This window comes from Capsaspora owczarzaki, assembly GCF_000151315.2.
Source record: "Capsaspora owczarzaki ATCC 30864 unplaced genomic scaffold supercont2.3, whole genome shotgun sequence".
Classification (NCBI taxonomy): domain Eukaryota; class Filasterea; order Ministeriida; family Capsasporidae; genus Capsaspora; species Capsaspora owczarzaki.
Genome location: NW_011887294.1, coordinates 2242308 through 2255884, shown reverse-complemented (window position 1 = coordinate 2255884; position 13577 = coordinate 2242308). Strand labels below are relative to the sequence as shown.

Sequence of the window (13577 nt, the reverse complement as noted above, 5' to 3'; positions counted from 1 at the left end):
CTGGAGAGGCAGTTGATGGATGACATGGTGCCAAGGACATCATGTTGGATGTTTGTCGTGGATTTGCTGCTGCTGCTGCTGCTGGTTGGTGTGATGGTGGATTTGATAGTTGACCTGGCTGTCTGAGACAAATGGTGGCAACATGTTGAAGCTCGAATCTCCAAGGAAGAAGGAAGCAGACGAAGAAGTCGACGAAGGGAGAGAGGTTGCAGAGAGGGCAAGGCTGTTGTTGCTGTTGTTGGACGAGGTCATAGACGGCAGGAAGCCCAGATTATCACACGCGAGCATTGAGTAGCTTCGTTGCAGTTAGTTGCCTTGAAAGAATAAGCAAAAAAACAGTTCTCGGATTTTTCAAAGCAAGGCTTGGAAAGAAGGCGCGAGGTATTTGGTAATTTTCTGTCAATTTCAATAGAACAAAACAAGACAAGTCAGAACAAAACACGTTCAAACCAAAAGGAGCGAGGGAGGGTGAGGGTGAGGAGGAGGTGAGGAGGTGGGTGGATTTGGACGAGTTTTACGGCAATGCTCCCCACATCACACCTCGACTTGCAACGACCGGAAGCGCGAGGGAAACCAAGACGAGAGAGTTAAACAGTTAAAACAGAGATAGTGAGATAGTGAGATAGGGGAGAGGACATTGATTGAGAGACAGACGGGGGACATACGAGGCAGACGCAGCCAACGAGACAGAACAAGCCCAAAAAGCGCTTTTTTTTTTTTCAATTTTGTTGTTGTTGGCTTTTTATTTTTTTTATTTTTATTTTTTATTTTTTTGATGTTTCGGCCATTTTTGTGCAATGCTGTGGCACAAGGCATGACCAGCACGCAAAACGACTCGCATCTCAACCCGAGCCAGACCCAAAGCAAACGATTGAAGAGGCATTGTAAATAGGGGCAAAGCAGCGGGGGGGGGGAATTGGTGAATGTGGAGGACCAAAAGTGTGGATGTAATACAGTCGCATTGACGCGATGGGACGCAGCGAATTTGCGGAAATGTATGGTCGATCGCGTCTGCTTCCATCGCTCGGGGGAGGGGAGGGGGGAATTGCGACACACTTTGACAAAAGGATGAATAGGAAGGGATGAGGATAATCCGCAGCTCGTTTGTCTATCCCCTTCTACGCTTCGAAGCGTTGAGCTCCAAATCCATCGAAGCATTCTCACAATTCCCCGCGTTCTGGCAGCTCGTCCGGAGTCTCTCTCTCTCTCTCCCCATTTCCCATTTCCCATTTCCCATCGCACAACAGAAACAGTAGCAGCAGCAAATCCAACCAACCTTTGCCGAGAGGGGTTTCAGAAACAGCTCCAAGGAAGCAGCAGAGAGGTTTGGCAAAAATGAAAAAAAAAGAAAGACTGAAACGAGCACAAACTGGAAAAATCTCCACACATCGAAAAACGGCCGTCGAAATCCAAGCTGCTCCACTTTGCAAGGCTCAGGCAAGCACCGAGGGACAGCACTCCCTTCTGCATAGGACGAAGCGTTGCCTGATCCGACCGCACAGAGCCGTCGAAACAAGAAGGCGGCCGAGGAAGGGCTTGGTCGATCCGAGCAGAATGCGCTTGGGAGGGGCTGGATGTAAAAACACACAAAGGTAGTTGCAAGAGCAACAGACACAAGAGACTTAATGACCTTTCATCAATGCAGACGGCGGGCTTCTTTCCGCTGCAGATTCCCGTGGGCGGGGCGACGCCCAAATCGGGCGACCGACCAATGGCAGCGATTCTCTCCCGTCCTGCCATCGCCGCATACAGCAGTGTTGGACCGGGCACTTGGCCCGCTCTGCCCGACACCAAACGACTCGTAATACCATCCCATATCCAGATCGCCCGCTGATCCGGCGCCGATCGCCCCAACCGCCGCTGAGTCAGCTTGGTCTGTGCTGCGAGAACTTGCGCCTGATTGGCCGATTTTTTCCTGTTTTTTTTTTCTTCGAGATGATGCTATTTTTGTCCCCCTTTTGCTTTTTGCTTTGGATCGATCGCGCAGAGTGTCAATAAATGGCGCTTTGTTTTTGTTGGATGGTCGTGTGCAGGAATAATTGGTACAAACGGTCGGGGTTTTTGTGTCGTGTTTGTTTTTGTTATGGGGTGGGGTGGGGTTGTGAGTGCCGGGGCGTCTGGTTGGCTGGCTCAGGTTGTTGTTTAATCAAGGGCAACAAAAGTCACAAAGTGGGCGGGAAGGTCGGGGCGCACCCAAACCAACACAACAACGAACAAAACAGCACAAACAGGGCACAGAATACAGAATAAAAATGTGTCGACATTTCGGTCATTCAAGTTGGGCAAGCACGCGTTGGGCATGGGCGACGAGCGTTGGGTGCCCACGAACGATTGTTGCGAGGGCTGGTGTCGGCAGCTCCGACCCTGCGCCGAGGATTTCGCTGACATAGGCTGCTACACAGCAATCGAGGGCGCTCGGGCTGTGGGAAGGGAGCGATTGGGGGGGGGGGCAAAGAGGGGGACAAAACAAGCAGTGCCGACGTTAAAATAAGTCCCGTTTTGCTTGGCAACTTAGCACGTTGCGCAGGTGGCAACGCGAGCAAGAAATATTCTGGGCGATGGCAACAGTGGGGTCTCAATTTGCTCAGGGGAAAACAAAGTGGGGTGAGAGGAGGGTCAGAGGGGCAGAGGGGGCAGAGGCAATGAAAGAGGGGGTGGAACTGTCAGCATCTTTCAAAAAAAGGTGATCAAGCGAGCACACGCCGTGTCGCGGGAAGCAAGCATTTGGATTGGTGCATCTACGAGGCTGTCACCCCAAAATTAATCGACAAACGAGACACCACCCACCTACGTCCATACATTTTAAAAAACACAGTCCGAAATCTAAAACAAACACCTTTGGCGCCGATTCGACACCACCCCTCCCCGCTCTGCTTGACAACACCACCCCGGTTTCGACAATTATGGGTTTGTCACTTTGTCGATCGATGCTCTGCAGCCATGCACACAGCTTGTCGCCCTCGTCCCCCCAATTTAACCTGTCGCCAACAGCTGGTCCACTCAACAGCTCCGCTCCCCACACCACGATTGCCGACCAACACGGTCCGAGCTCACCTTGCAAAGAACCAGTCACTGTCGCCCAGTCGTGCGGAAAGCGCGTCTAGTGCGGTTGAAGCTGCAGCATAAATCTGGCCAAGTGCTGGACAGTTGAGCGCAACAAAAAAGATCAACGCAAAAACCATCAGAGCGTACAGAGAGGGCGCGAATAAACTGTACCTTCTCTGCAGACACTTGCTCAAACTTGGTCGAGAGCAAGGCGTGATAGTCGCGTTGTTGCCGCCAAGCCAAAAAGATATTCAATGGCCAAGCAAAGCGGGATGCAAAGCGGGGATGGGTCACTGCAGTGTAGTTGTCCTCTTCAAACCAGTACCAATAGATCTAGAAACGCAGCACCATACGATACGATACGGTGTTGATGAGATAATGAAGCGACAAGCGAAGGAGGCGACAAAAACACAATCGAGCGATCGATCATGCATGGTTCCAAGAACAGTTCAATACCTTGGCATACTGGAGCTCAACTTGTACGAGTGACATGAAGGCTTTGGCCGAGGCTCCTTCTTCGTCAGTCAGTGCGTTGAAAACGTCACTGGTGTCCTGCCACAGAAGGAAACAGAGAAGAGAGGGTTTGAGCTCAAGGGGCAGCTCACACGATCAAAGTCAGCCGTGCTAGCGCATACCCGATTGCGAATATATGCCAAGCACGGTCCGAATCCCGAGAACAGCTCCTCACCCGCGCAGAGCAGAGGGAGCTCGCCTGACAGCACACAACACAAATTAGTGACGGAATGAACAAACAAGAACAGAAAACCAAGCAAAACAACAATATTGGCGAGTCTTGAAGAGCCTTTGTGCGATGCCGTACCTGTGGGCGAAACAGCCGTATTACCAGCATTGTTAACAGTGAACGGCAATCTTGCGAGCTTGAGTGCGGTCTACCATGAAGGCGCTGTGAGCAAACTGCATTGCAAAACAGCTTTGCTCGCAGAACTTGCGTGTTCCTGGCAATCGCACAAAGCCTGTCATCCAATGCTCAAGAACGAGGTTACCTGTACTGCCAAACATGCGGCGTCGCGCGAAGCCAGTCCCCACCCTGCCACAAAGCCGAGCAACAGCAGACCAAACGCGAAGAGTTCAGTCAGCGCTTCTCTGCTCGTCGCAACAGCACAGCGCCAGATCAACCATCCGGGCCTTCCAGACACCAGCGCCAAACCAAACACGGTCGCAAGACACTGCTGGTCGTGCGGATGCGGGGGCGATCGCGCAGCTGAGGGCTGAATGTTCAATGCTCTGAGCAGCACGAGCAGCACGACGCCCAGACCAAATGGACAACGAGCTTACCTGGGGGGTGCTGATACAGCACAATAGGATCGTCTGCAAACCCAACCAAGAAACAGTGCGATCGGGTGGTGGTGGTGGTGAGCCAGGCGAGCAACAGAAAGACCACTACTTGGCTGCATTCGTGCGTTACCGTCTGCCATTCCCAGATGTGGGCTGCTATGGAAAAAAATAGAGTGTGACCTTGAGAAGCTACACTTTTGATTTCTCCTGTCCCTGTGCAAAGTGGCGGGAGGAGCGGACTCGTTCGGAAACTGTCATACAGTACCATTTTCAAAGAAATCGCTCACGGATCTGCAACAAACACGCTTTCATCAATGCATGTATTCATGTCGACTTAAAGTGCATGGGATTCGGGTAAAGGCAACAAAAAACAAAGGGGAAACAACAACAAAGCAAAGGACGAAAAATGAAGGCCAAACGCCAAAAAAGAAAAAAGACAACAAGCACATCGACCAGACTCCGAAAAACGCCCCGCTTGCATCTAGAAATACGTTTACATGTAATCATCGTCGTCGAGATCAACAAGATCGTCGTCGTCAAGATCGGGGTGGTCGGCGTCAAAGTCGACGCGGTACCGCAAGATACCGCCGATGCCACCAAAGCCCTTGACGAATTGCGAGCCTTCTTGGGAGCGGTCGGTGACAATTTCGAGTGTAGTACCAAAGCGCTTGTAGTTGTTTGCAAACCATTCGATGAGAGACATCTTCTCTGCAATCTCATAATCGACACCAGTCTCCTTGTCGACAAAGTGCTCGCGGTTCTTTTCTTGCTCGCGGCTGAGGAAGGTAACCTTCTCCACCTCCGAGTTTGGCAGCTTGAAAACATAGCGCGTTGTGTCGAGGTTTTCCCACACGACGAGCGTGAGCACTGCGCCCATCTCGAGTGCCTTGAGTGTGTCTTCCACGCCAAAGCAGTACTTGCCAGTGTCTTGCGAGATCTCGTCAAAGTACGCGAGAATGAGGCGCTTCTCTTGCATGAACTTGACGTTAGCGAGTGCGTCAGCAGCAAGCTCGATCGCCTACGGGAAGGAGAGCGAAAAAAAAAAAAAGGCGAGCAAATCAAGCAAACACAAAATCAGACAAAATTCAAACTTGTGGGGCCAATCAACAACAACCGAGTCGCTCAAAATGAATTCACTCACTTGGTTGAAACCGTTCTCGCCACCATAAGAAATGTCAACAATCTTAATAATCTTGTCCTTGAGACGGGGATCAAACATGTCTGTTTGGGACAGTTCGGTCTTGAAGTCGGCCGAACCAGCAAGCACGATGCCGGCCACGTTCACCTTGTCGTTCGTCAAGAAACATTGGGCAGAGACTTCAGCCACACGACGGACGTAGTTGTGACGCTTTTCAACACGCAGACGCGCGAAACGCAGAGCAGATTGACCACCACGACCTGGTGTTTTTGGGGGTATAGTATCCGAGAATCGGCCGTCGCACATCGAGAAAGTGTGAGCCCAAAGCAAGGAAACGATCTGAAAAGCAATAGCAACCATTCCACAAGAACGACGAGCAGGAGATGCCACTCACCATGCTTTTTTGGCAACTCGACAGTGAACTTTGTAATAATGTCGCGCGTGTTACCCGAAAGAGTCGCAAACAGCGCGCCGTTACCGTCCATGATGATAAAGCCGAACTTGCTATCGTCAGCGAGCAAATCATTCAATGCCTCAGTGTGGAATTTGTTGTCGCTGGCAAAAAAAGTGAAAAAAAGGTTGTAAAATGGCAATTACGGTGAGCACCGAATACGCAAAGACAGACCCACAATTCCCACAATTCCCTCAATGTATCGGTTGGTCCATGTCGATACGAGTCGCATCAAACAAAACAAAACAAAGCAAACTGAAAACACGCTGCATACCACAAGTAGAGCGAGGTGTTGATTGGCCGGAAGGGCTCGAAATCAATGTTAACCTTCTTCTCCTTGCCCTCATCCGTGACAATGGTGCCGCAATAGACAACGAGGCCGTTGTCGGGAACTGTCGATGACAAGAAGGCAAATTGCGTGTGCGATGCGAGAGTGAAGCGAGTGAGCTCAAGGCAGTTCAGCATCCAACATGAGCAGAACGACGAATCATTCCAATCGACAAAAAACACGCACCGCGGTTGAACAATTTGAGCTTGGACTGCACCGACGTGATGGCCGACAAGACCGACAGACGGTTGACACGCGACTTGATGTTCGAGGCCGTGCCGTATTCGTCTGCGAGCATCTTTGCGACGCGCGAAATCTGATCCTTGGGCGGGATGATGAGCGAAATCATGCTCGTGCCGTTACTGTCAGAAGAGTCAGAAGAGTCAAGGGGGGGGGGTGAGAGTGACGTTCGTTCTCGATTGCACAACGCTTGAGCCATCATTGAAGTTTTTGGGCTCTGATTTTTTTTTTTTTTTTTTTTTTGCTTTTTTGCTTTGGCTGACTTTGCATTGGCAAAATGCTGTTTCTGCACTATTTTGGCGTGTCTCGGGCAGCTTCCGCGCCGTCGCCTTCACTCTGCCACATGCCCCACAAGCATCGACCACGGCATCCACACCCCGGGGCCGCTCAGCCGCACGCACGCACCTCAACGCCGAGCAAACGCAGTCCAGCACATGGACTTTTTTTTTTTTTTTTTTTTTTTGGCTTTGGTTTTGGCTTTGGCTTTGGTCCAGGCCCCACCGGTGCATTCGCTTTTCAACCTCCACCCCGCCTCCAAACCACGATAAACCAACAGACGATCGCTGCCGGGGCGGACAGACGGCGAGACAGGCGCACCGCAATGGAAGGGGAAGCGAGCCGCAGCACGAATCCAACCAAAAAAGCACGCGGGAAAAAAAAAAAAAAAAGCCAGCCAAAAAAAAAAAAAAAAAAAAAATCCGTCGTGTTTCATTCATTGATGCTTTTGTCAGTCAAACTGAACAAGGGAGACACCAAATGGAGCATGAAGGGCAAGGGGAAAGCTCCATGGCGAAACGGGCTGGTTGATCTGAATTGGAGCGAGAGACAGTGCTCGCGCTTCGTTACCCCCTCTTCGCACTTTATCTCGCTGCATGTTGCACCATGAGCTAGCACTCTGTCGCTGCGATCTGCTCGGGGTTTCATTGGGTTGCTGGATTTGCTTTTGTCTGTCCGTTGTCCGTTTTGTGGTGTCTTCCATTCTTACCCGCGGGCAGTCTCAAGCGACTTGATCAGACGCTTGATCTTCCACATTTCGACGTTCTTGTCCGCTTCATCCATGATTGCTGCTTTGGATGCAAAAAAAAAAAAAAAAAGAATGAATGAATGAATTCTCAGATTGAAAGAGTCGGAATGGATACAAAAGCAAGATCAACAATGAATGGATGCAGATGTGCAGCTTTGAATGGAGGGAGGCTTGAGCGGCTCAGTCAACTTCCTGGTCGATTTTCTGCTTGGGAAGCAATGGCAGCCCCGCGCTCGTTCACGATTCGCGGGGTGGACGTCGAGTTCCCATTCAATCCGTATGACTGCCAGCTCGTGTACATGGAGCAGGTCATCCAGTGTCTGCAGGAGGTGCGTCTTGCGTGTTTTGGACAGTTTGCCATTTTCTTCTCAGAAATTGCTCAGCAGCGACGAACAAAAAAAAGAACAAAAAGCTGAATGAGCTGTGCAGTGTGCTTGTTCTCCCGGAGCATTGATGATTCACCCTGCCATGCTCTGTACAGGGAACGAACGCGCTGCTGGAAAGCCCGACGGGCACCGGCAAGACGCTGTGCTTGCTGTGCGCTGCGCTCGGGTGGCGCCAAGCCGCGGTCGCCGCCCATCAGCTCGCCAAGCTCGACAACCGGTACGGCGGCTTGACATTGCCATCTGGCGACCAACAGCAGCCGGGGGACGAGCTTGTGTCGAGCGAGGCCAAGGCGGCCGCGTTTGCCGCTGTCGGAAAGAGTTTGGCGGGCAACTTTGCAGACGACCTGAGCAAGCGGCTCGGCGAGGCCTCCTGGAGCGCCAAGCCTGGCGACAAGCCATCAGGTACGAGATCGCAGCAAGACTCGCTCATCGCCACGTCGAGCCGAGTGCGCTTCGCTCGGAGGCTTCATGATGACGATGATGCTCAAACCATGAGGTCTCACTGTGATACTTTTACGCGCCAAAAACCTTCTCTCAGCAGTGGACGGAGACTCGCCCGTACCGCGGATCATATACTCGTCACGCACGCATTCTCAGCTGGCTCAAGCGATCAAAGAATTGCAATGCACGTCCTACAAGTAAGCGGGGTTTGGCATGTCTCCAGTTTCTTGCAAAATGTGTTTTTGTGTCAAACTCTCAGAAACATCATCTCACTCGATCTCATTCGGGTGTTGGATAGGCCGATTGCCAGCATCATCGGGTCGAGAGAGCAAATGTGCATTCACCCTGAGGTGTCTCAAGTGCACATCCAGTCTGTGCAGGTGCACAACTGTCGCAAACTTGTGGGCTTGCACTCTTGCTCGTTCTACAACAATCTCGAGCGTAAGCTGTCTTGGCTGCGTTGATCGTTTGTTGATTTGACTCGAGCTCCAAAGGTTGACTTGCTTTGTCACGTGCTTTCCCCCCCCCCCCCAACAGGAAACAAAATGAGTCGCGATATCTCCAATCAAGTGCTGGATATCGAAGGACTTGTCGAGTTTGGACGCGAGGAAAAGCAAGTCGACGAATGTGGTCGAGTTGGCGACCCTTGATGCAATACTGACTGTGGGTCTTTTTCGATTACTTACAGAGTCTGCCCATACTACTTGTCCCGGCAATTGCAAAACCGCGGCGAAATCATCTTTATGCCCTACAATTACTTGCTCGATCCAACGGCGCGGAAGGCGGCAAATCTCAACCTTGCCAACTCGATCATTATTTTTGACGAAGCACACAACCTGGTATGTTTGGTTGCTGGAGTCTTCTTGTGGCAGTGCATTTTGAGTTTGCCGCCACAAAGTGCAAATTCCAACTTTTTCTTTTGCACTTTTCCAGGAAAGCATTTGCGAAGACTCTGCGTCCTTCCAGTTGACCTCACTCGATATTGCCATGGCGATCAGCGAGGCGCAATCATGCCACGATCTTGTATCAGATGCCAAGTACATTGGCAGTATCGAGCCGGACGATCTTCTCCTTTTGAAAAGTAAGAATCAAGCAATTGCGCACAACTGATTCCAGGCGCGAGCCCCTCCTCATCTGACTCAATGTCGCACGTGCAGAGGTACTCTTGCGCATTGAAAGTGCGATTGCAGAAACACCCCTGCACCCGCAAGACGGATTCACAGCCCACGGCACGTTTATTTTCGACTTGTTTCGATCGTTCAACTTGACCTTTGAGACTTTCTCCCCCGTTCTCGAATTGATCAACTCGGTCATTGAGGCTCTTGCTGAAGGTATAGAGATATGTGTGTGTGTGTGACACCATGTTTTCGCCAGTGAAAAGATGCAAAGGCTCAGTTTCTGGTTCATGTTGGCCAGCTCGCGGAACTCGAACGTCTGCATCGATATCCCTTTCCAAGTTTGCCGACGTCCTCAAAACAATGTTTACCGAAGAGAACAAAGTGAACATGGATGGTATTCGCAAGTACTACCGGGTGAGCGGGACGACTTTTGCACGACCATTTTTGAATTTGCATTTTTTGCCCTCCAAGAGTTTAACTTTTCTTGTTTCTGGGCTCCCACAGTGTCATATTGGACAAGAAGCTGCAAAACCGGTTACCAAGGCCTCGTCAGGCTGGGGAAGCACCGTCCATGTTGCACCAAGCGCCGGTACGCAGACTATTGTTGGTTTTCTTCAGCTCTCAACTTTTTGCTCCAAAAAGTCTTATCTTCGTCATCTGCATGCATTTGCTCTTTTGCCCATCCAACAGCTGGACGGACGCTCAGCTTTTGGTGCTTCTCACCCGGCTTTGCGATGCGCGACTTGACCAAGATTGGTGTTCGCTCCATCATTTTGACGAGTGGTACCCTGTCGCCATTGGCGTCGTTTGGCGCAGAAATGCAGCTGCCATTCCCAATCACTCTGGAAAATCCCCACGTCATTAGCAAGTCGCAGCTCTGGTGCGGTGTCGTTTCGACTGGGCCCAGCAATTGCAACTTGAATTCGTCCTTCAAGACTCGCAGCGACGAAAGCTACCTGACCGACCTGGGCAGTGCGATCGGTAAGTTGCCTTTGTGGAGGTGGCGGAAGAAGAGTAGTGATTTAAGTATGTGGGTCATTTGAATCTTACTCTCGGCCAAGTACTGCTTTTGCACAGTTAACTATGCGCGCATCGTTCCCGACGGCCTGCTCGTCTTCTTCCCATCTTATTCTGTGATGACGCAGTGTATCAATCACTGGCAGGTAAATGTTTAGCAGATGGTGGAATGATCTGAGCGTTCTGATAACTGAATAATGGTTCTTCTTGGAATTTAGAACCGGAGTGGAACCAGTGCAAAAAACGTCTGGGATATGCTACACCAGCACAAGCATGCCGTCATTGAGCCCCGGGAGAAAAACCTGTTCCCTTCTGTAATAGACCAATTGCATGGACCTTCTTGCTCGCTTTTTGAACATCGTTGCCGAGATCTGACACTGCTTGCATTTTGTGTTGTCTTGGAGTAGGCAATCAACGAGTTCTACGCCAAGGTTCGAGACCCCACCATTCGAGGGGCCGTTTTCTTTGCTGTGTGCCGAGGCAAAGTCAGCGAAGGCTTGGATTTTGCCGACATGAATGGCCGAGCCGTCATCATCACGGGCATCCCGTACCCAGCCCTGCACGACCCGCGAGTAAGAGTGTTGCTCGTTTAATATTGCACTCGAAGGTGGTGGTGGTGCTGAATCGAACTTGATGCCCACAGGTAAAGATAAAAAAGCAATACCTCGACGAGAACAAGGCCGAGAATCTCAAATCGGGCATCGCGGTAAGGACCAATCTGCCTTTTTCCTTCGTTCATTCTTTGTCAGGCATCTTACAAATTCTCCTCCTTGTTATTTGGGGGTTCAGGCCATCAATGGAATCGAGTGGTACAACCAAACTGCAGCTCGAGCGGTCAACCAAGCCATCGGTCGCGTCATTCGTCACCGGTCTGACTATGGCGCCATTATATTGTGTGATTCACGGTGAGTTCGCTTGTCTGTTGGGTGATTGTCATCCATTGTGCGTTTTGAGGTGCCGCAAGGCGTTGAACGAGCAAAGCTCTCATCGCTTTGCGATTTTCTAGTTTTGCTGCCCCTGGCACTATCGCGCAGCTTCCTTTGTGGGTTCGCCCCTATGTGAAGACGTGCAAGAATTTCGGTGATTCGCTTGCACAGCTGGCACAGTTCTTCAAGACGGCCAAAGCCGACGTGTCGCTTCATGTAAGCCGCCCTCCGGACAGGTTTAGCTTCCACGCAATTCCTGCTCACCGTTGACTTTTACGATACTGCAATTGTATTTCTGGAAAATTGTGCTTAGGCAAAACCGGCCGCTGGAGCGCCCATCTTGGTGCCAGAATACGACGTTGAGATTTCTTCATCTTCCGCGCCCCGCGGTGGCGTTCTGTCTGGCGCCACGACGACTGCATCGAGCCGCAGCGCTGCATCTGCATCTACTTCTACGACGGCGCTTGCATCATCAGCATCATCATCCAGCAATACCAACGTGGCTGCAAGAAATGTCAAGTCGGCTTTCGCGTTTGCCACAGCGTTGCAGTCTTCTTCTGCTGGTCCTGTCTCAGATGCAACAGCGACAAGCAGGCCTGCGGCAAATGCAGGGAGTGCCAGTTTTGTGCTGGGTCAACTCACCGACCGCACCAAGCCGCGCTCTCTCCGTGATTCGTTGAACTACGTTGCGGCGCCCGCCATTCCAGCTCCTGCGACGACCGTGTCTGCGACACGACGCTTTGGTAGCGTTGCTGGAACGTCCACCAGCGCAGCAGCACCTGGTCTTGGCACAGGGTCGCGTCTATCGCTCGCAGATCGGTTGATGGCCATCGATCCTTCTCCTGTTATTGTCGAGCCGTCGCCATCCCCCAACGCCACCCTGAGCAACAGTGAGGACAGCGTCGTTTCCGTTTCAAGCACCACGGTTGCGAGACCCAAGCGTCCACATTCGCCAACCGACGACGCTCCATCGCTTGAAATTGTCGAGTCCGAAGCACGTCCTCCGCCACAGCCACAGACGGAGCAGCGACCTCTGCGGCCAGCCGCTTCGAATCCCGCTCCGCTCAGCCGGGCGAGCTCCATTCTCGCGATGCCGTCCACCTCGACTTCATCGTCATCATCGACAACAGCACCCGCGCAGCCAACCGCCCAAACCTTCCTTGCAAAGGTACTGGCCGTGCTACAGCCCGCTGAGCGCCGCGAATTCTCCGCACTCCTCTCGACTTACAAGACTGGGGGCGATGTGACGCAGCTGGCGGTCGGAGCGAAGCGTATCTTTGCTGGCGCTTCGGGAACGATTGAGTATGCGCGCCAAAAGCTGCTGCACGAGCTTCGGTCGTTTGTGAAACCAAACCAACGGCTGGAATTTGATGCGATCGTTGGATCTGCGCCGTCCGCCGCACAGCGGGACATTGTGACGGGTCTTCCTGCGCAGCGAATGCCGAAAAAGCGTCGACTTCAGTCGTTTGGCGACGGCTTGCTCGACGTTTCTGCCCCTCCCATCACGGATCCAGTCCAAATGGATGTTGCCAATGATGGCCAACACACAGCAGCTGCACCGACCGACCTGCACGAAACCGGCATTCAGGCGCAGGCGCCTAGCGGTGGACCGGCCAATCCTTCGACCATTGTGAGCGTTTTGAGCGCGGCCACCCCTTCAACCAATGTTGCTGTGCATGATGACTCCAACGATGAAGAAGAACCCGTTGAAAGTGCCGTGGATGGGCTTGCTTCGACCGTTCACGCTGGTAAGACGACAGACGATGATTGCTTTTGATTTGTTGTTCTGGTTTTCTCCTCCGTTGACCAATCTCGCCATGCCCTTTGCTTTGACTTTGGTCGAACAGCAACAGCAACCAATCCCACCTGTCCCGTTTGCTTGGCGCCGCCCAAACATCCATTTACCGCTCGATGCGGTCATATTTGCTGCCACGGCTGCTGGATGGAAGTCCTCAAGAAGGCACTGGAGTGTCCCGTCTGCCGCCAGCGTACGCGTGTCAAGCAGCTCACCAAGTTGTACTTTTAGTTCTATGTTTTCTTCTGTGTGCTGTTGGATGGAAGGGGAGATTTTTGTTGCAGTTCTGTTGAAGCCTTGTTTACGAGATTGTACCATAGACGTTTATTGTACTGTATTCTTGCCATGACCATGATCCATTGTTGTATTTCT

The 13577-nt window shown here is 51.7% G+C and overlaps 4 protein-coding genes across 4 annotated transcripts; 1 reads left to right on the top strand and 3 right to left on the bottom strand.

The window, feature by feature from the left end:
- Window positions 1–837: 837 nt before the first annotated feature.
- On the bottom strand, window positions 838–1266 carry CAOG_08629 (hypothetical protein; the record flags this gene model as incomplete). Its single annotated transcript, XM_011271927.1, has 1 exon — window positions 838–1266. A coding segment is annotated over one exon (429 nt), but the record flags the coding sequence as incomplete, so codon positions are not given.
- Window positions 1267–2113: 847 nt separating this feature from the next.
- Window positions 2114–4502, bottom strand: CAOG_02711 (hypothetical protein). The gene is made up of 9 exons (XM_004349411.2): window positions 4472–4502; window positions 4342–4374; window positions 4050–4093; window positions 3866–3935; window positions 3681–3757; window positions 3502–3597; window positions 3217–3378; window positions 3055–3128; window positions 2114–2420 (listed from the first exon to the last, which is right to left on the bottom strand). Exons 1-9 carry the CDS (start codon window positions 4479–4481, stop codon window positions 2270–2272), a joined length of 717 nt encoding a protein of 238 aa, XP_004349461.1. The 5' UTR covers window positions 4482–4502; the 3' UTR covers window positions 2114–2269.
- Window positions 4503–4646: 144 nt separating this feature from the next.
- CAOG_02710 (translation releasing factor eRF-1) lies at window positions 4647–7603 on the bottom strand. Its single transcript, XM_004349410.2, has 6 exons — window positions 7484–7603; window positions 6445–6620; window positions 6205–6322; window positions 5874–6034; window positions 5483–5739; window positions 4647–5359 (listed from the first exon to the last, which is right to left on the bottom strand). Exons 1-6 carry the CDS (start codon window positions 7555–7557, stop codon window positions 4835–4837), a joined length of 1311 nt encoding a protein of 436 aa, XP_004349460.1. The 5' UTR covers window positions 7558–7603; the 3' UTR covers window positions 4647–4834.
- Window positions 7604–7740: 137 nt separating this feature from the next.
- CAOG_02709 (DEAH helicase) lies at window positions 7741–13550 on the top strand (the record flags this gene model as incomplete). Its single annotated transcript, XM_004349409.2, has 19 exons — window positions 7741–7851; window positions 8004–8310; window positions 8450–8546; window positions 8648–8790; window positions 8887–8962; window positions 9038–9188; window positions 9283–9430; window positions 9507–9680; window positions 9766–9881; window positions 9972–10056; window positions 10158–10448; window positions 10545–10630; window positions 10703–10798; window positions 10892–11056; window positions 11128–11190; window positions 11274–11389; window positions 11491–11626; window positions 11724–13158; window positions 13258–13550. The coding sequence occupies 19 exons, from the start codon at window positions 7741–7743 to the stop codon at window positions 13434–13436; spliced, it is 3975 nt and encodes a 1324-aa protein (XP_004349459.2). The 3' UTR covers window positions 13437–13550.
- Between the last annotated feature and the right edge of the window lie 27 nt (window positions 13551–13577).

Bases quoted from the DNA above. Each gene is read 5' to 3' on its own strand.
- CAOG_02711 (XM_004349411.2), bottom strand. The intron at 3,936-4,049 runs GTAACCTCGTTC...CCTTCATGGTAG, and splicing joins CCGCATGTTTGGCAGTACAG to ACCGCACTCAAGCTCGCAAG. The intron at 2,421-3,054 runs GTGAGCTCGGAC...CCCTTCCCACAG, and splicing joins AGTGACTGGTTCTTTGCAAG to CCCGAGCGCCCTCGATTGCT.
- CAOG_02710 (XM_004349410.2), bottom strand. From the start codon at position 7,557: ATGGATGAAGCGGACAAGAACGTCGAAATGTGGAAGATCAAGCGTCTG. The intron at 5,740-5,873 runs GTGAGTGGCATC...CAAAAACACCAG, and splicing joins CGAGTTGCCAAAAAAGCATG to GTCGTGGTGGTCAATCTGCT. The intron at 5,360-5,482 runs GTGAGTGAATTC...TCCTTCCCGTAG, and splicing joins GCGAGAACGGTTTCAACCAA to GCGATCGAGCTTGCTGCTGA.